The sequence below is a fragment of the Parasteatoda tepidariorum genome, chromosome 10, assembly GCF_043381705.1.
Source record: "Parasteatoda tepidariorum isolate YZ-2023 chromosome 10, CAS_Ptep_4.0, whole genome shotgun sequence".
NCBI lineage: Eukaryota > Metazoa > Arthropoda > Arachnida > Araneae > Theridiidae > Parasteatoda > Parasteatoda tepidariorum.
In genome coordinates, this window is record NC_092213.1 from 40,934,379 (window position 1) to 40,960,539 (window position 26,161).

The 26,161-nt window shown below is 27.0% G+C and overlaps 1 protein-coding gene across 8 annotated transcripts in view; it reads right to left on the reverse strand.

Moving 5' to 3' along the window:
* Window positions 1-8,699: 8,699 nt before the first annotated feature.
* Window positions 8,700-26,161, reverse strand: part of LOC107440981 (calcium-dependent secretion activator 1) — an 82,261-nt gene continuing 64,799 nt past the window's right edge. For 7 of the 8 annotated variants that reach the window (XM_043046046.2, XM_016054101.3, XM_043046049.2 and 4 more), the window contains 9 exons: window positions 23,967-24,122; window positions 22,295-22,412; window positions 22,176-22,211; window positions 20,007-20,081; window positions 19,843-19,926; window positions 18,785-18,910; window positions 16,377-16,481; window positions 12,558-12,697; window positions 8,700-10,288 (listed from right to left, as the gene is read on the reverse strand). In XM_043046046.2, coding sequence (XP_042901980.1) covers window positions 10,108-10,288; window positions 12,558-12,697; window positions 16,377-16,481; window positions 18,785-18,910; window positions 19,843-19,926; window positions 20,007-20,081; window positions 22,176-22,211; window positions 22,295-22,412; window positions 23,967-24,122 — 1,021 coding nt within the window. In that variant the 3' untranslated portion in view covers window positions 8,700-10,107. Of the gene's footprint in view, window positions 10,289-11,653; window positions 11,675-12,557; window positions 12,698-16,376; window positions 16,482-18,784; window positions 18,911-19,842; window positions 19,927-20,006; window positions 20,082-22,175; window positions 22,212-22,294; window positions 22,413-23,966; window positions 24,123-26,161 lie in introns of all 8 variants that reach the window. The other variant, XM_043046053.2, reaches the window with a different exon arrangement.

Below are 26,161 nucleotides of genomic sequence, written 5' to 3' on the forward strand. Positions count from 1 at the left end.
ATGGAAGGATTTTCTAAAGATTCTCTTTCATAGAGTTTTACATAGTTTGACTTAAACTGTGGGAAAATTTTTGTAACTCATTGACAAAAAAAATTAAATAAGTTAAACCGGTTAATACATTAAATGATTAATATTTAAAGCAACATTTAGCGCTGTGAAAATAGTCACCTTTATGAATCCTGAGGGGTCACGTCCCAGAGGCAGACCCCCTACCAGATGGCTCAACGACATCGAAAATAATTTAAAAACCCTAAAGATTAGAAATTGGAAGGGAGTTGCCATGGAAGAACAAAAGACATTGCATTTAATCTATTAAAATTAATTAATGTTAATTAATAGAATTAAATTATATTTTAATAATAAATAAAATAAAATCTTGCGTAGGTAAAATTTTCATTTAAAAGCAATTCCAGATTCTTTTTACACTAATTTTTATTTTGTCAAATTAATCACTTCACTGTAGGTGATAAATATCTCCCCTGCCAAGAATAGATTCTTCTGGTAATGTATGCACTGTTCACTGTATAAGAGGGATAAATATTTTTAAAATATATATTTCTTTACTTAAATGTATTACATTTAGTCATTATAAAAGTAAAGCAATCCAAAAAAAATGCATTAAAATCGCATAGATATATCTCCCATTTGAATACTGTGTTAATTTTCCTATAATTAAATTTGCAAAAAGCTCATCATTTCAAAATTCATTTATAAGACGAGCCATCCCACATGGAGATTTATTGTGCAAGCATAAAATGTTAGTTTGGATGACTTTTGAAATTTGAGCTGGATGTATGAAACCAAGCAGTTTTAAAAATCTATATATCTTGACTTTTCAATGAGTAAAACAGTATTCCATTTCAGATGCTTTTCTTTTTATATTTCTTACTGCATTATGATACAAGGCCTAAAAGAAGTTCTTATTTATACAGATTACTTATAAAGGATAAAATAAGATTTTATTCTTATACCTTCGTACTATAATAGATAAAGTAGAAGTCAAGAAATAATAGACGCCATTGGGGAGAAGAACGTTGGGTGTGTATCTCTCAAAATAATTAAAAAATTTTAAAAGCTCCCTCAATATTTCAGACAAATAAAGAAAAGTTTTGTTACTTATTATCAATTTAAATTCTTTACAATTAAAAACAAGAGAGAGGTAAAACTAATAATTCTTTTTGCCAGTATGTACACATTTAAGAAAGATTTTTGTTCTTGTGAAATTTAGAAAACTATTGTGATTGAAAATTAATTTTGTTCCCGTCAAAAAATCGGGCTCCTGTGACACCTGTGGATAGAACTCAAGATATTTAGAATTCAGGATACACAATGTTTTTCGAAAAATTGTTTTTACTCCTATTTTAAATATTAGCCTAGCCTCTCATTGCAAATGCTCAGAAAACTTCACAAATGTGCGTTTTTTTAAAAACATTTTTGAAATTGGTAGTTCTCATAACTAAACAAATCTTTATAGACTGAAAATTTAAATCGCAATTCATCACAGAAATTTGTATGTTTATTAATTTTTTTGTTATGAACAATTTTCTGTTTTTTTTTTTAAATTTCTTTTTAAAAAGTGCCATTTTTGCAAAAATTAGGATATTAAAAAAATTTTATGTATTTCTGTAGTTATTTGCATAGATAATAAATAAATAAGATTATCTAATCCTTACTTAAAAATTTCTGTTTGTTGAGCTGTACTCACTTCCAAAAAAAAAAAAGCTTTTTTTAAAGAAAAATTGTGTAGCTGCATCTTTGTCTTGTATCACTTACAAAAAATTAATTTTTACAGATTGCTAGTTATTTGGAAAAATATATTTTTTTGAATTTTAATCTTTTACAATGATTTGCTGAAAATTTTAAGGAAGCTAATTTTTGGACTGTTAAGAGAGGCCAAGCCCTTGTTAACCCCTTGCCAGTGTCGCCCGAATCCAGTTCGGGCAATTACTATGTGCAGTATTTGTGATGCCCGATCTGACTTCCGGCAGAGAAAAATTAACGTGTCCATCTTATGAAGCCCGAGCTGTGTTCATTTCTACTTTAGGATACTTAATCCACTACTTTCCTAATAGATGGCATTAGTGGTTCTAGTTTTCATCGACTACGACTTCAGGGAGGGAAATGAGGGTGGGGGTTTTGAGATATACCATACTATAAAGGATTTGTAAAATTTATATATTGAGAATCATATTGTATATTATACTAGTTATATTATATTTAACTTCAAAATTTTGTTGAATTTGCTCTAATAGAATAAGATGTGTGTGCAATCCATTACTTTTTTATGTGTATGTAAAAATTATAAATACAGTAGTTATTGCATTTAAAATTTTATTTTTGTAATAAAAAACCATTTTCTAACTTTTATAATAATATAAAAAACAAAATTAAACAATCAAAAAATTTTTCCATTTTTGGTCCATTTTTCTGAAATATGTGTCACTGTTAAGGGGTTAAAAATATGATTATGTTTAGCTTTATAAAAAAAATATATATATATTTATGATTTTCATATCGACTTGTGAAATAATAATTATTTTGTTTCATTTGTGTAAATTATAATTAAAATATAAATTCCAAAAAACTACTTCTTAAAACTCTATTTTTCACTTTTACAAAAATGAGTTCTTTTCCTAAAANAAAAAAAAAAAAAAAAAAAAAAAAAAAAAAAAAAAAAACTGACAGATTAGGGAATACACCATTCTTGCAAACAGTTTATTAAATCTTTAAGAATATGCCTTGTGTGGGAAAGATAAAGGGAAAAAGATTTCTTGAGCCAGATGATAGACACATCTAACTGTTAGGACTGATTGTGGCTTTTTTTTTTTTTGTCTCAGAAGCAAGTGCAATTGTAATAGGTTTTGCGTAAATATTTGATGCAACAGAAAAATTATTTATTTTTTTATTACTCTTTATTTTTTACAAATACACAGAATATCAGTTCCTATAATTCTAGTAGCATTAATCACGATTGTAAGCTTATTCTCTGATTTGATAGATTTGTCCAGTTTGGGGGGGGGGATAGGTGGGAAACAAGCTTGCTCAGTTCTGAAAATCAGATCACATCTATCATCCAGCTAAAGTCATCTCTTTTCACACCTTTTTTTATTGATTTCATCAGCCTTAAAATAAAAGTTTTCTTTCCCGCACAAGGCACATTTTTAAAGACCTGACACAGTTAATACGAAAGATGAATCAACAGGTAACATTATTAAATAAATATGGTTCAGGAAATTGTTGCAGAAAAATTAAATGACTAAAATTTATTGGGTAGCATTATTCATTTATACAAGCATCAAGAAAAGAATTATACATGAAAGTAATAAAACTAAATATATTTGTAGACATATTTATTTCAGGAAATGTGTTTTTTTTTCCACATTGGCAAGTGCCTTAAAACAATACTGGAAGAAACCAATAAATAATACATGAAGTAGAATATGTTATGGTATTAATAAACTTTCAGATATGATTTGATCAACAAATTCAGGTATACATTGACTAGAAATAATATTATTAACAAATGATAAACATTAAAATCATGAACAATGTAAACAATATGAAAAACAAAAACTTAAAGAATAAAAATAATCTCCATTAATGGCTATCTAATTAACTAAGTAATCATTTTTGTTGAAAAATATGAAGTAGGCCATGTTTAAGACTAGAACTATAGAGAACAGCAATGTTCATGAACATACAAAAATGAGTTCTCAGGTATACTCTAACATAAAATGCTGCCACCAAACATTACGCACAGAATAGAGAAATTTACGAATAAGAAATTGAGCATTTAAGCTATTATTTCATGGCTTTAAACATAGAAGTATAGAATAAAATACATTCTCAAAAATGCCAACTTCTAGGGATTTTTTTTAATCTAAATTATTCAAGGTTTAATTAAAGTATGGTACAAAATACACAATGGGGAAGATAAGCTAAGTTTTACTCTCCGACTATGTTTATTAAAACATAAAAAAGAACATATAGAGAGATGAATGTAGGCAAAAAATTCAATACTAGAAATTTTTTTGTCCAGTTTAAATAAGTTATCCAAAAAGTTATGTCGCTGTATTATACATTAGTTTAAAACATTATGTGTTCAATGATTATAAGGCTACTACAAAGACATCACATTCTAACCTTATTAGTTTTTAAAAAAAATAAAATGGAAAACAAATATTTAGAGTTTATATATAAATCATTTAAAAAAACTGCTTAAAATATATTAAATCTAGATGTTTCCAGGAATGAAACTAAGAAAAACTCCATGAGTTAACTTTATTGAGGCGCTCTTGATATGAGCTTTTATGATTCTTCAAATGTATGAGTTAAAAATAATTTCACAATAAGCTGCTTAAAAAATACGCGGTGAGATTAGAAAAATTTTAACTTTTTACACAGCATTTAATATTTCATTTAATTGTTTTATGTTATATGTTCAGTTATTAATATCAGTAGCAGCTGTTTAAAAATGTATGTATATTTGAAAAACTAAGCCAAAACGCAACAGATGTTAGATAGTGTTAGTTTTCTAAATGCATTTAATTGTAACTTCAAATGGTTAATTTTAAGCTTTAAACATATTGGCCATGAATAATAAATAATTTGCTTTAAATGATTATGAAAATCACAAGCTGCAGTAAGTTTCCCCTGAAGTTGCTTAGAAACATTTTAAAAACTTTTTTTTTTATGACTAGAGAAAACCCATAGTAGTCGGCATATTTGAATTTTTACAACTGCAGAGGCTGCCATTAAATCATTAGAAGCTATAAAAATTACATTACACACATTAGATAAATTCCTAAATAGAAAATTATTGCTACTAGGTGAAGAGAATAAAAAGGAATTTGGTGGCAGCACAAAACGTCAAAGGAAATTATGTTGAAAGATATTTAGAATGAGACTAACATTATATTTGCATAGATTATTTATATAGAAGAGACAACAGTCTCTTCTCCGTAAAAGGCAAGACAGCACTATAACTAAATATTTCTTAAACAAATATTAAAATGTAATGAATTAAAACTCCTGTCAAAAAATATTAATTAAAAACAAAACTTTAATATATATTTATTTTAATATTGCTATACTTTTCTCACTTCCAAGACTTGTTAGATGAAAGACTTTTAAAGTAAGATAAAAAACATAATATTTTTCATACGAATAACTTTTGAATACAGAGAGGTAATGTTTTTATAAGAATATTGTTATCATAAATTTAGGTACAAAAGATATTTTGAGCTGAAAGGTCAGAAAAATTAAGTTTATAATCTATATAATCTATGTTTTTCATCTAACATGTCACTTTTCTTAAAAACATACTTTTTCATCTCAGTCTTCAAATAACTTTTAAAAAATTATAAAATATATTTTGAAACAAATATAACTATATAAATAAAATAATTAAAAAAATGAAAATGATTTAAACAGACTTGCTAATTCAACAAATTTAAAAAGATCAAGAAACAGGATCAAAATTTAAACCACTTAGAACTGAAATAGATATTTATTGAAGTTCCATATTAAAATAAATAAAAAGTATCAATAGAAATAAAACATAAAATGAAATCAATAAAATTATTTATCATTATTTCATTACAAGAAAAACTGGAAATGTCATGCATACTTGTTAATGTTGAATTATGCATACTTGTTAATGTTGAATTATTGCTCTTGATGGACAGAAAAATTAGTACGAAATCCAGTAAATTTCAAAAACTATTTTAACATAAAAAAAATTTCAATCTCGAATCTCGATTTCATATATCCTCGGTATGCTGACCAAGTTTAAAAGTGATATTTGTATAAGCATTAATTTATAAGACTAAGGGAAATTTTATGTCTATGTTTTGTCAAAAATTAAGGTTTTTTACACTCATCACACTTTCAAATTTTTATTCAAGAAATTTTCCACTTATTTCCAACTTTTATCACATAATTCTTAATCAATTTTTCATAAAATAATTGCACTAAATTTTAAAAAATCACTTTTGGCAGCGTACCGATGATATCACGATCTCGATATAAAATTTCGATATCGAATATTATTATTACTTACAGATTTATTATAATTTACTGATTTATTATTTTTATGGTTAGTAATTACTTGATATTTATACTTTCTCCTTCATTTGAAAATTGCCTTATTTTATATAAAATTATTTTCAATAACAAACAAAATGATTAAGTCTTTGAAATTAAAGCTTTTTAATGGTAATAAAAAAAAAAATTTCTTTTAATTTAACACAAAAAAATGTACATATTATAAAACAAATCGTATGAAATGAAAGATATTTCATAAAACCTTTAGCTAATCAAAACTATATATTCTATCCTTTTAAAAAAATTTAAATGATTAACTATAGTAAATGTAATCATAAAATAAGCTATACTATCATTTTGAACAGGAATAGTCCAGGGTACTAAAGTACTGAACACTACAAAGTATTTTCTAAAAAGATCATAAAACTGGTTCTTTTTCTGCCAAAAAATATTACAGCAAGTTTCATACACCAATAGTTTTTATATTTATAATACTCACATAGCTGTAAAAATAACATTGTATAACTAATGCGAGATTTGAAGAAAAAAAATCAAAAGTTTATTCATGTGTTTTTATGTCAGACATTGATTTTTCTGAGTGGATCATAGAATTAAAAAAAAATAAATAAAACTAATTGGTTTAATTTTTTAATAGCATTAAAGCACAATCTCTTAATTTCAAAATTACTGATATTTAAACAAATTTCAGTTGTCTACTGAATATATATCATTATTTTTAAATTTATATTAGACTACAGCATAAAATAATAAATGAGTGGTAAAAAAATATTTTTGTGATTTTAAATAAAGCATTGATTGTTCAAAATTGATTATAAAATTAAAAAATAAATGATTTTAACTTCTAAAAATATAGAAGAACAAACTCTCCTTTTACAAATTATTTAGATTACAATAATATTGAACCAGCTTTCTGCCCTCCTTTAAAGTCAAGCATTTGTGGTCATTATGTAAACAGGATTTTGAAATAATTAGCAAGTCTGCTTAGTTATAAAAATAAAAGCAATAAAATAAATAAAAATATAATATACAGTAAATGCACATGAGGTGAGTAAACAGGCAAATATACACACTATAAGAAATTCTATGACACACACATAGGAGACTAGAAAGGTTAAGTGGCAAATGTACAACAAAGGATCCTCCCCTTTCATTAACAATAGTAAGTTTATGATGGGTAAGAAATATTCAAAAGATCTATGTGACCACTAAAATGGTCTAAGTTTCGTTGTTTAGAGAATGCTGATTTCAGCACCTTAGTAGTAGAATCCAAGAACACAGAAACACTAATTTTATAAACAACACTGTATTTATATCTACAAAAAGGTTGATAGAGAGCATTAAGAGAAAAATTTTATGATAACATCTGGGAAATTGAAAGTTAACTAAAAATAGTGTTTGTACTATAAAAATATTTTCATGAAAACAAATAATAATCAACTATATGTAATTTATAAAATTTATATTTCTATAATAATTTAAACAAGCTATTTAAATTGATGGAAGGGTGTTGGTGATATTTAGTGGATATGAAATAACGTTCCATTCACTTGTGTCATATCATTTTGTTTAAAATAAGATACTTAAAATACGTATAAAAGAAATGTAGACTCTATTTATGATTTGCATATCTAACTGTTTATAAATTCTTTTTTAAAAAAATTTTGAGATACACATTACAAATTGCAAAATGGAAACATTTCGAAATAAATAAAAGTTTACAAAAATGTGTTGTAAAAAACACAAAGAAACATATAAATACTGGAATGTTAAACACAAAGTAAAATGAATTTAAAACAAAGATAATTTATCATAGCAATTTAGGATAATAATGTTATAATACATAATCAAAGAGGTTATGGAATAAATAGTTTACGATTTGTCCAACAATGTTATTAAAACAGAAGTATTTCACATTTTTAAGCAATTAGTAGAAGAAAGAAATTAGTATTTTCATGTAAAAGATGATAAATAAATAAAAAATAGTTAAATTTTTAAAAAATGAATAAAATATAGGAATATTGAAACATTAGTAAGTAAATAAATAAAAAAAAACACTTTTGATTATTTTACATTACTTAATGCTATATTTATAACTTACAAGTATATAAATAAATTAGCCGGTATGTTTTCATGATGGTATAATAAAGTACTATTCTATCATTAAAACATTATCATAAGCAGTAATCACAAACTGAAACGTTAAAAAGCTGATTAATTAAACAATTAACCAACTTTATAAAACTAAAATTTTTTCTACAACTATGAAATCCAAATAAATGTAAACATTTTTAGAGTACTTGATATTTTCACATGATTTTGTAACAGTTCCAAATTAATGCACGTCAATAAAATTAAGAAGTTTTTTTTTTCTTCTAATTTTTCTTTGCAAATGAAAATTTATTCAACTATTTTTCTATTATAACCTCAAATCACAGTATTATGAAAAGCATCTAAATCATGAGCATTTATCTAATAAAGATGTACTTTTCATTTAAACTAATTCACAATATTTTAATTTCATAACAAGTTGAGGAACATACTATTGAGACGTAATTTGATTTTTTATATATATAATCTAAGACTTGTTTAGCTGTTTATGTCATAAATAGGGGGTAAATATTGATGACTTTAGATTTGATTTTTTTTTTACAACATAACATTTTTGATTTTTGTTCCATTTTAAAAAACAAGATATTTTCTTTCTTTTTTTTTCTTAATCAAGATAAGAAATATTTCAACAAAAATTTATATATTTTTTTTCACTATCTTTTCTAATTTAGAGCAGCTAACTTTCCTAACTAGCTATTAGTAATCAGAAGTACAATTAATATACATAATATTAATAAAATTCAAACTAATGCAATTTCAACTTGTTTTTGCTATATAATTTTATGTAGGTATAGCGTAATATTAATAATATTAATAATATTACGCTATAAATGAATACTAAATAAAAGAAAATAAACACCTAACTATTACTTTTTTTCCCAATATTTACAGCAATAAACATTATTTCATAATTATCGGTAGTTAAGGAGGAAAAAGCTTATTTTTTTACAGATTATTAATAAAAGATTTTTAAAAAAAACATAGTTTTTATAACCAAACCGTAACACTGTCATCTTGATTACAAAATCACAATAATTATGGATAAATCGTAATAGCTGGCACCTCAGCTAAATTTACATAAGAAAAATCAAATACTAATTATCGTTCAAAACTTAATTTAATAAGTTTGAATTGCTATCTTTTCTTTAATTTCCCTTAATTGTAAGATAATGTTTTAACTGATAAAACTCATTTCCCTTTAGTTCAAAATTTGTATTTAATTATGAATTATATTTTAAGTCATCAACATTCACAGCCTAGTCAGAAAGTTAGTTAGCCTAACCTCAAGTATAAGAGGCATAAATATAGCATGCAATAAAACAAAAGAAATAAAGTATAACAATAACCCTAATTAACAGTGGTGTGAAATGTATTGCACTTCTGTGTTCTTTTTTTTTAAATTTCTAAGGTGTAACTGTACACGCTTTTAAGAGCCTAGGACATAGTGAAATAATGGGACACATGGAGAAAAATGCATAGAGGCTAAAATCTCACTTTTCACTTCAAAAAAGAGTGGATTTTAATAAGTTTATTTGCTAGATAAATGTGCCGCTAATCTAGGGGCACTTTTGGCATTTACAAAGAACATGCATTCTTATTGTTTTGTTACTGCTAATTAGGCATCTGTGTTCTATACTCTGCACACCCTTTTGTTGAAATATATTACTACATAGCAATCATTATACATAATATAATCTGAGTTCATTTTGTTACATAACACTCAGGAAGCAGAGATACTATGACAGTAACCTTTGCGATACTAAATGCAATAAATGCCCCGAAAAGGATATTTCCATCGATCAGCAAGATCCACATCTCCTCGCTCTAAGATTTCTTGGAGGGCTTTAGAAACAACCTGAGTGGAAATGCTCACTCGATAAATAATTTTATAAATACTGGTGAGATTTAAGAAGTGTGACTAGTACATATGAACTAAAAGTTAAGGAAACCGCCAGAAAATTTGTTTGCTAAGCCACCCAAACCTCCACGACTCAAATTAGATATTCTTCCAACCATATTTGATGTGACATTCTTTATACTACTGACGTACCCTTCCGCACCTTCATCCCGCAGCACAGTTTTTCCTTTAGCGCCTTCTTCGTCTCCATATTCCCTATATAAAGCAAATAAAATGCGTAAGTTCTATGGTTGTTTGACACAAAAGTACAGGGTATGCATAAAATAATGTGAGGTATTTACAGCCCCAAGGCATGTGAGTGATGTAAAAGAATATGGCATACGGAAACAGCAAAACAGAATTTAAAAAAAATTAGATGTAAATAACTAACATAAGTTTAGTGATGTACATGGAAAAAAATGGAGATGTACAGGTTCAGCAAAACACCCAGTTTTAATTAATAATAATAATAATATGTAAAAAAATAAAGAAAATAGCAATGTAATATAAATGAAATGTAAGACAAATGGCATTTATGCTCAGCCGAGTAATAAATTTAAATTACTAAAATTATAAAAAATAATATAAAAAATAAAATTAGTAACATAATGTAACCGTTTAGTGCACATGCTCAATAGAGTATTTTGTTTCAAATGAGAAAATAATGAAACCTGTAATTTTGTACCAAAAGTTGCTGATAGAATGAAAATTGATGGTTAAATCATATTATGTCATAAATGATTACATATTTGTGAACTACAGTAGAGAACCGATTATCCGGAACTATCGGGACTATCGCTATTCCGGATAACTGATTTTTCTGGTTTTCTGAATCGCTACAAAAAGCCCTTTTTTAGTGTTAAACCCAACTAAAAAAATATATATATATATATGGAAATAATCTTAAAATTAAGAAAAAACGATGAGGTAATACACTAATGATTATTTCTGAAATGATGGTAAGGTAAACATCTTACAAAAAAGAAAGAAAAATCCTAAAATCTTATGAGGAAAAAAATTGCGGGAAAATTTATCGAATTTCGTTCCGGTTTTTTGGTTTTCCGGTTTTCTGATTTCCGGATAACGGGTTCTGTACTGTATTATATAATAACAACAAACAATAAATAATAACCTTGTCAGAAATGAGAAGTAGCATTTATCATTACTAAGCACAATATGACTACTATTCTCTAGGAATAATATATCATGCTTGAAGTGCCTAACTTTTTGCCTATTGTAAACATTTAGCACTATTTATTATCTTTTTTAATAAAAAGGCTAGAAATTTTCGCTGTCTGTATACACAATTTTTTTCCGTCATAGCTTCTAGTACTTCATGTGTTATGAAATTCTAAATACCACGTTATTTTATGTGCAATCTGTATATGCTTTATAATGTATAGCTAGTGAGAAGAATCATACATAATTAAAGTGTATGGAAAATTAGGAAAACAAATAAAAAATATTATAATTAAAATTATAAATAACAAAAAGTACAATTTAATAGTAAGAAAAGGAAAAATAAAACACCCCATCACCAATTATAACACACCATGCATTTTTTAATCAATGTCTACTTACAAATTTTATGACATTTAAGGTCTGAAATAAATAAAAAAAGAAAAATGAGGCACAAAATAAATCTTAAGCAAAATTAAGTGATTAGTAGATATTTCAGTGATTGAAGCAGCATGAGAAGTAAATAACTCGGTTACTTGTATCAAATTAAATATACACAATCGTTTCAATGGATACCATATTTTTATTTATTCAGATTTAGCTTAGAATAATTTTAATTATTCTAAGCTAATTATTCTAAGTTTTAATTATTCTAAGTTTTAATTATTATTCTAAGATTAATTTATTTATTCTATAAATTCATCTATTACATTCCTGCAGCAATTCAAATTTACCATATTCAGAAACAATATTTATTAGATCAGTTTTTGTAGAAGTTTTTGTACGAATTTGACTAAAGTATTCAGCAATCAAGAAGTCGAAATAAATTTCTAGGAGTACCACCTACATTAAAACAGTATTTCCAAAGGCAGTATAGAAGTATACAAATGCACAATTAAGACTTATTCGGTGCATTAATGCAATTTTTCCTGCAATTTCAACCTAAATGACAATAAATTTAGTTAACCAGTTAAAGAGAAAACTAAATGAATGCTTCAGTTTAATCTGTTGAACATTATCTCCAATTCCTTTACAAAATAGAGGAACAGAGGAAATATTCTTACAAAAATGCTATTTCAATAAGTTAAGAAAATAATAATGCTGATAAAGAATTTCAATATTGAAATAAGTAAAGGAATAGTAAAAAATTTTCTTATGTGTCGCATAAACACCTTCCTATAATTTTATGTTTAGATTTTTTCTGCTATATTTTAGCAAACTTAAAATCAGACATTGGTTTGAAATCTTCTACATTCAACATTCTTTAAAACTGAAATGACAGTTTTTTCATGTAAATAATACATACTCAGAATCGTCCTTCTCCCTCGAATCATTGACTGAAGAAGCAGCTTCTTCAAGTTGTAAACGACTAGTTATCGTCTGATAAGTTTTAGAATTCAATTTTTCTTCTTCAATACCTTGCAGCTCAAAATCAGAATATAATTTCTGAAACAGCACAAAACATTCAAAATTATGACATATGTAAGATTACCAAACTAAATGATCTCCAAAACCAAAATTTTTTAAAGAAAAAGACTTCAAATGTAGAGCGCTCAAAATAAAAAACAGAATACCTTGAATATCTTTTCATCTAATGATGGGATTTTTACCTTACTCAATTTCAATTGTTAAGGGCCTGACAGAACAAATGACATTTTAGAAACAAAAGCAGAACAGATCTCACTTTCTTCAAATAAACATGTCTTTTTTTGAAAGGATTTGGATTTCTGATCCTCAAATGGAATGCTGCAATATGGAAAATATAGACCTAATAGTTTGGACAGGAGAGTAGTCCAATATTTGAATCCATTAATGATAAATTTACTTTTTACATATTTCACCATCTCAAGAAATTTTGAAGCAAATCAGAAAAAATTTGTACGCTATCATAGAATTCAGTTATCCAAAAATAATTTTTTGCAAAAAAATATTTTCTAACCATTATTATTTCTTATTATTTTATTCAATATTAGTTGAAAAAATTTGAATTGTAAAATATACAAATTTGTACATTTTTAAAAAAAATATAATTTTAAACCATCAAATAGTTTCTAAGTTAACAAATTTTAAAATAGTAGTGTATTTTTAAAATTTAAAGAGAACTATTTGATTGATTTTGTCCAAATTTGTCTCATGAAATTACATTAATTTAAAATATAGTAAAAATTTGTAAACCTTGCAATTCAGGATTTTTTCGGTCATATGAAATAAATTAATAAAAATAAACCACAATTAATAAATATTTTGCTGGATGGTGTAATCTTTGGATAATTGAATTTTATAATTGTATAAAAAAATTTAGATTCCCTTAAAAAGTTGTTGAGATACAACAAAATACACAAAATAAACTTTAAGAGGTCTAAAATTTCGGCTGCCCCCTTGAGCAAACTATTGCGTCCATCATATTTTCCAGATTGCGGCTACCCCCATATTTAGAGGGACAAGAATCAGAAATAGTCAAAAAAATAATAATTTATGCTCATTCAGAGAAAGTTTGCTTTTCTGTCCGATTTTGATGCTTAAAATATCGTCAACACTTATTAATTAGCATATTTGAGGTCAGGTCGCCCAAATCATAATGTCTGAGTCCTAGTAAAAATAGATTATTGGATCAAAAGTTATTCAATGTGTTCAGTTTTTCTTTTTTTAATTTTGCGCACTGTACATATGTGGGGGAGAGTCAAAGGAAATTAGAAGACCTGCAACAAAGTGACAATGGAATTTGTTTTAGACAAAAGTAATTGCCAATCAATCAGTAATCAATTTCAGTCTTGTAGAAAGAGATCAGCTGCTGACGGATCAACAACCACACCCATTCTCACACTTCATGGGCCAAATTAAACCAATGTATATGAATTTGTTACTTTAAGTCCCCAAAAAAGAGGAAGTCACAAGGAAGAAATACCTAGATTGTAGAAAAAAAGATAAAGTGTTTTCCAGCCTTATCTCTGAAGATCATCTCTCACCACATTGGCAGTATGAGGTAGTGAGATATCATGCAAAAGGATGATTCTGTTTGACAGAATTAGGAATTAATGATGTGTTTCTACTGTGTGCACCCTAGTACAGACAGACAAGAATAAAAGTGTGCACAGTACAGTACAGAAATTGTTTGTTAATGTGTCTGTATACGTAATGAATCCCATTACCCTCAGCTGTTGAAGAGCGAATACACTTATCTGTTTTTGCACACTTTTCACCAGAACAAAAAACGAAGGCATTTTCTTCAGGACTCTCTCCTCTTCTACAGAAATAATTCATGCTGCGATTCCAACATGGATTTGCATCCTACCATCGTTAATTCTCTTTTTCTACAAATGATGCAACCAATATGAAACAAAAGTGTTGTCAACTTTAGGTAGGAAAGTGGTTCATGGCAGGTATTTAATTTCCCTTTGACTGTCACTAATAATTTTAAAACAATAAAAAAAAACTCTTTTTGCTTTTTCAGTTCCCATGCAATAGTTTTGCATTTTAGCTACATTCCTTAAAGTTAGAGAAGGTTCAAAATGCATTGTATTTTATTATTTATAAGTGTATTTATTACTAAATGCCTGAGAATAAGTATATTTAAATTCATCGCATTATATTTTAAATATATGGCTTATAAAGAGCAGCAAGAAAATAGTGAAAAAAGTTGAGTGAATGATAGTACAGATTAACTTTTTTTTTAAAATTACTTAATGTATAATTTGAACCAGATAAAACATTTGTCAGTATGATGAATTAAAATTAAATGTGATATAATGACAGAAGTACATAAAATCATAATACATGAAAAGTGATAGGATTCAAGTCATTCACGAACTAACTGAACACACAAACTAGTACAGAGTAAACATAAAAAGTTTTTGATTATCATATTTGTACACTTAAAAAATTGGAATTTATGTATTTTATTATCTTTCTACAACTTTGAACTGATAACAAAAACATTTTAATTTTCTTTCACCTGAAAATAATCTGTCATATTGTTCACGAAAATATGGGGATATTGGGCAAAAATTTAATTGTAAACAGGGTGCGTAGCCAAATTATTCAACAAAAAATAAGCACTTTTCAAGCACTCAAATACAATTTTTAAGCACTTTAAAAAAATACCATAATTAGGCAGGGTTAGAAAGATTTTGACAATGGACGCTTTTATCTGGTTTTAACCGTCATGTCAAAAAAAAAATATAACCTTTTGGAATTTTTATGACAACTGTCAAAATTTTTGAATCATGCAAATCGAATGACGTTTTCATATGCAACGGACTGACGATGCGCCGAAATAGATTGGGGTTCAATTAATTGTGAAAACGTTGAATAGAACAATGTGAACAGTGTCTTACTCCATAATTCATGGCGAAAATCAATATGGTAAAGGAAAAATCTCAATTTGGAAAAAGGAAAGTTAAGCGCTTTATAAAAACACCTTTGAATGAAAGAAAAAAAAGAAAAAAGCACCTTTAAGGGCTTTTAAAAAACAAAAATAAAAAACAAGCACCTTTAAGCACTTTTTAAAAACGCTATGCACCGTGTGTAAATATATTCTGGAAAATTAATAGTGATGCCCATTTTAAAATTTGAATTCTTTTACGGCTACTGTGAAGTTTAAAGATTGCTTACTTTAACTACAGATGATTTGTATATATTTAATCATTGGTTATAAATTTGGGATATTTTAAGAACCAGTGTAGAGGTGACAACTTCTCCGAACTCTACAAATATTTTAAAAAACGGTAGAGAACTACAAACTAAATATCAAAAATTTTTGGGTAGTTCTGCAAACTTTTTATAAGGCTCAATACGAAATAAATGTAATAAGAGTGGTGTTTGATATAAATCTATTTAAAAAATGTGGTGGGTAAATCCTATAAATTGAATTTGCTAGACCAAGAATCATAGATTTAAACAATCAATTTTGCTACCACTAGAAATATTTATCTGCAGTCCGGAGCAAGTTGGCACCTTTGCCAATATACAGAAATTTTTAAATTTTAGCGACAGCCACAAACGTACTGCCTCATACCCATCACTATATAAAAGATGAAAATGATCAAATAAAAAAAAAATTTCTTTAAAATTTTTCTTTGGAGTCATAATTAAGTTAACATTTTAAAATAAAGAAATTGACACAGACCTTGGCTATATGAGATAAAGCTGATAACTGGAAGGAATGTAAACCATGATCAAGTCTTTCAGATAACCACGCACATATCATTGATACTTGAGCAGCATACCAGTCCTAACAATCGAAGAAAGAAATATAGATGAAATAGTTCATAAACTAATTAAAAAACCTATACATTCTGTAACAATAAAAAATAATAGATATTTTGAAAAAGTAGCAATGAAAATTTTGAACTAAAAGTTATGTGACATTAACAACATTATGTGAGTTAACAATATGGAAAAAAGCATATATAACTTGTATTATAGAAATAATATAGCCTTTTTGTTTGGGTATTAATATTTTCATTCTAGTCTAACATTATTTTAAACATCATTACTTATCCATTCTCATTTTGAAATTAAGCAATAAGTAAGATTATATTACTTGTTTGGAACGGATTTCTTCAAGAATTAGCAAACTTTATTAGCATACTTAATATAATCAAACATTTAAGAGAATTATTGATTAAACCTAGGAAAAACTGAAGAAAATGTGATAGTTTCTTAGAAAAAGAGCATAATTGGGGTAAAATATGTGCTATCAAAATAATTAAACACCACATTACATATTTTAGTTTAGACAGCTATGCAAAATAAAAATGTGACAAAATAACTGTGACAGTAAGCAAAATTAATAAATTATATTTTTAAAAAATGTGGTAAAACCACATCACAAAATTTTGTAATATCTATGTCAGAAACTTGCATATACAGTACAGAACCCGTTATCCGGAAATCAGAAAACCGGAAAACCAAAAAACCGGAACAAAATTCGATAAATTTTCCCGCAATATTTAATAAAAATTTTTTTTTTTCCTCATAAGATTTTAGGATTTTTCTTTCTTTTTTAAAAGATCTTACCATCATCATTTACCTTACCATACCTTACCTTACCATCATTTACCTTACCATCATTTTGGAAATAATCATTTGTGTTTTACTTCATCATTTTTTCTTCTTTTTAAGAATATTTCTAAACATTTTTTTTTAGTTGGGTTTAACAATAAAAAAAAATGGCTCTTTGTAGCGATTCAGAAAACCGGAAAAATCAGTTATCCGGAATAGCGATAGTCCCGATCGTTCCGGATAATCGGTTCCCTACTGTACTACCAGGGGTGCCACTCTAAAAAAATTCCAAGACTGAACTAATTTTTTGACTAAATAATACTGTCTAGCGTTGTTTACCAAACTTTTAGAAATTTATAGCTCACTGACACCGAAATTTTTATTTCCTTGATAATAGCCTGGCCTACATATCAAATCATTTGTTTATTTTTCCTATAATTTTTTTTCTCCTTATTTTATGCTTTTTTAGCAAACAAAAAGAAAACAACAGCTAACCTTGTATAATTTTTTACAATTATTACTGAACAACCTGAAACCATTCATACCTCTATTTGTCACTTCATTGTTATTTATTTTTTGTTCTAGCATTATAATTTCTTTCTTTGTTATTAAAAAAAAATCTTGATTTAACTTTGGTCAGCATGACAATAGGTTAAGGTGAAGGAATCAAACTCGAGCAGATTTAGATTCAGCAATAGTACAAATTTAATTACGAAAGTAGATGAAGTTCACTTAATCCTATTTCTCAAGACTTTAAGAATAAGACTTAGTGAAGCTGACAAAAAGAAAATAAATAAAAGTCTTGACATTATTACCATATCATATGTTTTCATTAAGATATAATATTATTTTTTATTTTGACCAAAAAAAAATTTTTAATTTCCAAGGAAAAAAAAAAGAAAATTTTATTTAATTGATAGAATTTATTAGTCCATTGATTTTTCTCAAGACTGATTTCAGTCCCCAGGACTGAAGAGTGGCACCCATGTGTACTACGTTGATTTCACATTAATATGGTAAAACTAATCAGATAACATTTGTTTTTTTAAATTAAAATTCGACTTTTTTAATAAAATTTGGAAGTTTTCTATTTGCCTAGCACAGAGATGACAAACCTTTTCAGTTAGTGTGCCATTAAATTAAGATTTATTATTTACTAGTGTCTGGTTGCCACTTGTTAACTTTCTTCTTAAAAAAAAAATCTTTAAATTGTTGTACATCGATTTTAAACTATGGAATTAGATTGTGTGACTATTTTCTGTTCAGTTATTAACTTATTTTAAATGGAAATTGAATAAAAAGTATTTTAAAAATATTTATTTAATATTTAGCTAAAGTGAAATATGCTAAAGCAGTCACTCTATGTAGTAAGTAATAAAAAGACCTTTTATGTTTTATAACTTGCATTAAACAATTGATCCAATTCCGAGTTTACAATAACCAATGTTCCACCATGTACCATTTAGTGGAAGGCGTGTCATAGGTTTGCCATCTCTAGCCTAGCATATAAACTAGTTTAAATTTGTTTACCTCAAAGAGACCTAATACCCAGAGCTCATCAGTGACCTTCTGCCTCAACTGCTCCATGCTGTTTCGAGCAAAATTAATGTACGCCAGCCCAACTTCTTTACCTGAGCTAGATACACCTTGCTTATACTAAAAACATAAATATTAAAACATTATTATGTATTTATATAAATTTGTATTAGATATAATAAAATGTTTATAAATAAAAATGACACATTTGCTTAGAACTTTAATATTTATATGCATTGAAATATTGGTAAAAATGATATCTTCAAATCAGAGAACATTGTCTAAACCAGTATTAGTAAACATTTTTTCCACCGCATAAAGCATAACAAAAATAGAAAATTCATTTAAAATTTTCCATTTTTTCATATTAACCGTTTGCTTACAGCTGGAACAACAAGTGAATCAGAATAACAGGCTTCACCATGTAAGAGCTGTAAGCAAAGAGTTAAACATAACATTAAATTCCTAAGGACACTAGCTAACTTCCATCTTATATTCTGTCTTAAGCCTAGATAACTAAACATTTGCCAAATAGATAATTTTTCCAGGTTTAGGAAGTCAACATATTCAAAGAATGAAAACATTACATTTTATCATTTATCTGTATTTTAATAAAATTTTAAGAGTAATTTTCCTTAAGTTGCATTATTTTTTTCAACATAAATAAAGGAAAAAAAGTATGTTTTTAACACTGAGTTTATGAGTTTGATGGTTATTTACAGAGTAATACTTATTTCTGTTTAGATATCTATGGTAAACAGTTATACAATTTTGATATTTTTTCTTATATATAATCTAATTATGCTTCAAATTATACAACCATGCTTCCAACTAGCCTTTTGAGAATCATATTACATTATTAAAATTACCAGCTATTAAATTGACTTTAAATTATACCTATTTCTGTTCTCATAAATAGAAAGGTAATAAAAACTACAAATTAGCATATGTATCTCTATGGTTTTACTTTTTCTTGTTGATTACAATGGAATAAAATAGCAAATCAATATCTGAAAGGGAGATTAAATTGAGATAAATGACAGATTACTCACTGTGAGCGATAAAATGGGCGCAAGAAGGCTACCTTCATCATAACGAGATAACTTGTTTAAGGTTAACTCTAATATGCTTGTTAACTGATGGGAAAAAATACAAAAGTCATTAGAAACATTAAAATTACAAAACAATAAAATAATTTAGATGTAAAATTTATTACTTTTGTAATGAGCCCAGTTTGCATTTGATTCAAGCTTTTGTCAACCATTTCATCAATTTTGGCATGGTATTGATGCTAAGAAAGAAACATAAATAAATTTGCTACATTCAAGCATAGTTTGTGGTGCATCAACAACTTTTTGTATTAGGTTAACTGGTTAAACTATTTAACCGATTTAAAAAAAATTAACTAAGGTTAAAAGTCAAAAATGTTGAACAAACACCATTATTAAACAAAAATGTGCATTGGTTTTGAACAATTTAGGCACCAATTAGAGAACTATTTTGAGTTTGCAGGGTTTAAAAACAATTTGGAACATAGTTTTTTTTTTATTAATTTCCAAGCAGGCAGGAATAAAAGTTTTATATTTTAATGCAGTTTACAATAGTTTTTTTTTTCTTTTCTTTTTTTGCTCTGGAAATACAGTCAGAAATTAAGCTTTTTAATGCTGCATAATAATTTAGATTGAAGTATAGTGAAAAAGTAAGTACTTTTTTAATCTCGCAACAAGAAATATTTTTCGAACAAATTTAAAGTGTGATCTCAAATACATAGTTTAAACAATTATTTTTAGTAACTATGAAAATACCTTCCAAGGAGAGATTTATTTAGAAAGATTTAAAACACAACTAGAATTAATAGGAGTAAGAATGACGAAAATTTTTAATCAGTACTAAGTATTAATGCATAATTTGGAGCATCAAGGGAGGATCAAACAGAATCAAGCAATTATATCACAGAAATTAAGAGATTTTGTTTAATTTCTTATGAACTACATTGCTCATATAATTACTGAAAAAAAAACATATATATACAAAACCCAACTTAACTAAATTGCCTATATAATTTAAAAAGATGAAAAGTAAGAGTATAGGCATAAGATTATTAAAAAAAATGTGCTTGAAAAACAACTAAGGAAACCATTTTCAGAACAGAAAATTCATTTATCAGTTGACATCTCTTTATTTGTTGTTCAAAGTGGTTTAAGTATTAAATTTAATATTATATCATACATGGCTTCGAATATTTGAAGCCTTTGCAAAAATTTTTTCTAGTTGTAGGGATCTAAAACAGGAATTTTTTTCAAAAAATAAAATTTTTATGAGACATATTGCAGAATTTGAGTGCAAGACATTTTTTTAAATCTTTAGGAATTATTAATACGTAGTGGCAGAGAAAATTACATTAGTTTTCATTTAATAATACAGGGTGCGTAGCCAAATCTTTGAATCAAAAATAAGCACTTTTTAAAAACTTTTCAAGCACTTTACAAAAATTTTCAAGCACTCAAAAAATTCATATTCAATCAATGATATTATTGAAAAACAAAAACTTTTTATAAACAGCTTTAGCGCTAAAAAAAACCAAAAAGAAACGGGCGTAAATCGAAACAATCAGCACTTTCCCACATGACCGAGTGAATTCAACTTGACCCTGAACTCAGAACAAAAGTACCCTTACCCCCTGCATCAAAAAAAGTGTTAGAAGTAAAATAAAATAAGCAAGAACAAAATTAAAATAAATTAGAAAGAAAAACATTTCATAAGGATCTGATATTCTCTATCCGAATTGGAGCATCCGGGTTTCGGTTTCAATTGTGCGCGCATGCGCAAGTCATAACGTGGGTACGACATGAAGTCCGCATGAATGATTACATAGCAAACTCCCCATTTTTCGTGAAATGCATAGGATCCACCAGATATCACTGAAGGGGAAAAAAATTATTCGGAAAAAAAAGCACTTTTCAAAAATGCCAGCTGAAAAAAATCACCTTTAAAAGCTTTTAAAAACGAAATCCCCAAAAAAGCACCTTTAAGTACTTTTTACAAACGCTACGCACCCTGTAATAGATTACCTTCCTAACCACTAGGAAAAATACTTTCTGAAACAACAGAAATAATGTAATTTATATTGTTTAAACTGATATATCACAAACAGATCAGCAAATCAAAAAATCATAGTATTGGAAAAATATTAAAATTATCTTGGAATAATAGAATATTATTAACATTATGTTTCATTTAAGATACATTCAATTACCACATATAAACAAAAAATTAATTTAAGTATCAAAGGATTAAGTAGAAAAACAGGCAATAGGATACTTAGTTGGTTTCGAAATACTTTTAAGTCAATAAAATGAATCTAGAATAGAAAATGTTTACTAACCAGGTCTACTCCTTCAACAGTGCACAGCTTCAAAGACTAAAATAAAAGAAAACATTTTATTTATGGCAAAAAAAATTACCTCAGTTTCATTTAAAAAAAAAGGAGATAGATTGGTATACCTGATTCTTGGCTTCAAGAACTACGTTTATCATCGCACACATTTCAGAAGGAACAATATAATCGGTGCTAGTCCATTTGCTCCCTTTCTTTTGCCATTGTTGGAATGCTTGAAGAGTCCTTTAAATAAATTTAGAGCATTACAAAATTAAAAATTTGTGATCTGTAGTATGTAAATATTACAAGAGAAAAATTATTACCATAATGAAAGTATGAAAATCAAATATCATTTACAAAAATATAATATAAATTAAAGTACATTGGACTCCTGATTATCTGGTTTGTGTTTGTGACCATCTGGTTTCCGTACTATCCAGCCAGGTTAAAAATTAGGAAAATAGAATTGGTCGATTTATATAGTTCATCGTGGTAGGTAAAAATGAGAAATGCTAAAGTGGTTGTCTATACATTTTGACTCTTCCTACTTAAAGTTTCTTACATGTGCAGTTAATAAATAAATTTTGAGTACTTTTGAATTAATAATTTTTTATATTAATCATTCTATTTTATTTTATACAGCTGATTCAATTTCTAAGTTTACGACTATCAATGTTCAAGTCCGTAGAGTTTTAATTTTGAAAGCAAACCTGAAGACAAGAGAACTTCTGGATTAAGCTACGGGATTGTGGTGTAACTACCACTATAAATATTAAATACCGAAATACCGAATCATTAGTATATAAGATATGTTAACTTGATTCCATTTAGAGGTACCTTTTGATAGACGAAGGTCGACATAGTCTATAATATATTTCCCACAGGATAAATAAGCCTTTGCAGAGGACTTTTTGATAGCACTAGCCTCCATTTGCGTTACATGGAGAGGAAAACCTCCAATAATTAGCCTGATGGCAAGGAGATTTATATTAATCACTTATCTTAAAAGGTATAACATGTATTTTCACAAGGGTGAGGGTAAGTGAAACCTGCTTCAATATGGTTATTTTGTCAACTGGCTAACTCTGCCGCCACATTAGATTGGATAGCATACTATATTCATCATAAAGTGAAAATAAAACTTTAAAAATTCTTAAGCTTCCAATGTGATTTAGGGAGTTATATGTTTTAAAAAAAACTAAAGATAAGTTTCTTTATTAAGAAGAAATAACATATTTTATGCAAAGAAATTAGATAATCTGAATTATGTGCAATTAAAAACATTTTTAAGTTACAAAATTTTTTTTATTTCAGGCTTTTCATAAAATTACTTGCACTTAAGTTTTTGATAGATATATTTCAAACACCATGTTTTCGGCCATGCCAACCATGTTTTCACTGTACACAAAAGTTCATTATTTTACACATTTATATGCATATTTTATTACATGCATTCAATTTTATTAATTTAGTTTACGTAAAACTATATCACAAATATTCCTACGCATTTTTCCCCACTTTCTCTACAGAATTACAGTATAACTTGGATGCCCTGACAACAAAATTATAAAGCTAATAGAATTATGTATAATTAGAATAATTAATTATTTCAATTATGAATGATTTCGTTACAGATCAGCAGATTGAGTAAATCTTTTTCACTGTAAAATTAGCAGAATATTAACTAACATGATGAAAACCAGTTGGTACAGCAAAAAACAAGTCTGATCAAATACATATCGAGTAAATACAGAAGGTGTTAATTTTACAGTGAGAGAAATTTAAAAAAATAATAACCTGTTAATACAAGACTCCAACATATCACATGCCATGAGTTTTAACCTTTGTTCCAAATGTTTGGCAAAAACTTCATCAGGCCAATGCAAGTCCCGGATGAAAGATTGCAAGGCATCTAGTTTCCAAAAAAGATCTTCTGAAGTAATGCATCCATGCCTACAAGACAGAGAGGAAAATGCAATGCCACAAATTATGTCCCTAACATAGCGGATTTCAGCAAAATAATTTTTATAACAACACAACATTTGAATTTATTAATAGAGATCAATTGCACAGAACATTAACTTTCAGGATACATATGTAAGATTCAGATTTCTTCCTTACAATGCTATTGCAGAAGATTTTAATATCAGAAAAAAGGAACAAATTTTAATAAATTCTAGCAATAAATGATCAATTTACAATATATGATCGATTATTTCCAAGCTCAGGGGTGATTGTGAGCCCAAGTCAAAATTCTAGAAAATTTCTTGAGTTAAAAAAAAAAAAAATACAGTTTAAATGGAAAAAAATATAAACAAGGTTTTTTCTCCTTTTTCTCAATCTCTCTTAGTAACTTAAAATATATTTAAAATTTTATTCATACTTATACCATTTACACATACCTATTATAACCTGGAGAAATAATTGAAATTTACAAATATGTCTTTCTTGAGTTTATGATTATGATAACTATTTACTGATAAAAAATCAATATTAATCTTGAATATAAAGCTTATAAAGTATCTGGCTCTCCCTTACAAACAAATAAAATAAACTGTGTTCTTAAGTTCCACCTTTCAAAATTTGATTTCCAGAAACTTTTGTGATCAATGATTTTTTTAAACGTCTTGACCTTTGATTTCCGGAAACTTCCGGATCATGGTTAGCGAAAAATCCGAAGATCCGGATTTTTCCGGAGCACAATCAGCCCTGCAAGCTGATATACACTGCTGAGTTTTGAGAAGTAACTCTCCAAACTAACATTATTTCCCTGAGTAAAAGTAGAAAATATTTTGATTTTCAAAATTACAATGAGTGGATTTTTAATAGTAATTTAAAAATTACACCAGAGCTCATTCTAGACAGGGTAAACAGGGCTCAGCACCCTGCTGCCCTTTTAGTCAAAAAAATCCACCCTGTTGCTCCTGAAGTAAATTAGTGTCCTGATGTTATAAGACTGCATGTCCTTTTTGCCCTTTCTTTCCTCAACCCTTTATATTTTCCCCAAACTCTACAGTGGATTTCTCAAACTTTTATTTTTAACTCTTTTTATTTAATTTGTCATTGCTGTCAATACATAGATTTATATGAGAAAGGAAAAAAAGCCAACACACCCCCTTGTTGCACTTCTCTTTGAAAGTGTGCAGTTACTTCCACTATCATTAAATCATAATTATTATTAATAATTTTAATTATTAAATCATAACTACAGACACTTAAAAACATACATTTATTATTTTATTTATATATGCATGCATTTTAAATAAATTACCAAGCTAATTAGCTCATTAACTTGATACATATGATAATTTATTAATGAAAATTAGTAATTAATATGATTGCTTTGCTACTTTTAGTAAAGTAAAAAAAAATTTCTTTTACTAATTGACAATGTTTTTTAATAGAACGTGTAAAGCCCAGGGAACGAAATTATTGCCTTTTTAGAATAATAATGCCCTTTTTTTAAACTTTTGCACCCTGCCCCTTTTTCTGCCTAGAATGAGCTCTGAATTACACATGCACATTAAGAATTTATGAATAATTACAGAAATTTTTACTAAAACTTAAATTGTTATTTTTAAAATTATGTTAAATTTATGTAAATATTTATGTTAAATATGTAATATTTATGTTAAATAAATTCATTATTATTGTCAGAAACATTATAAGAATTAGTTTAAATTTTTTTTTATCTTAATGCTTTAAGAAATATAATTTGAATAAAAGTGTTGCTTAATAGAAAATGGTATTATTAATTAAAATATAATTGGTAACAAGAGAAATAAATGATGGTAACATTGGAAAAGTTTTTATAAGCTATGATAGATTACATAAAGCAGGTTTTAATACATAAAAACAGATTCAAACAACAGTATAACTGTTAAATTGTGTGCATTCATTATACTGCTAATACTTCAAGAACTTTAGATTTAATTATGAATTTTCTTGAACTTTTAGTTTTCCACTGGTATTTTCAAATACCCGAAAAACTC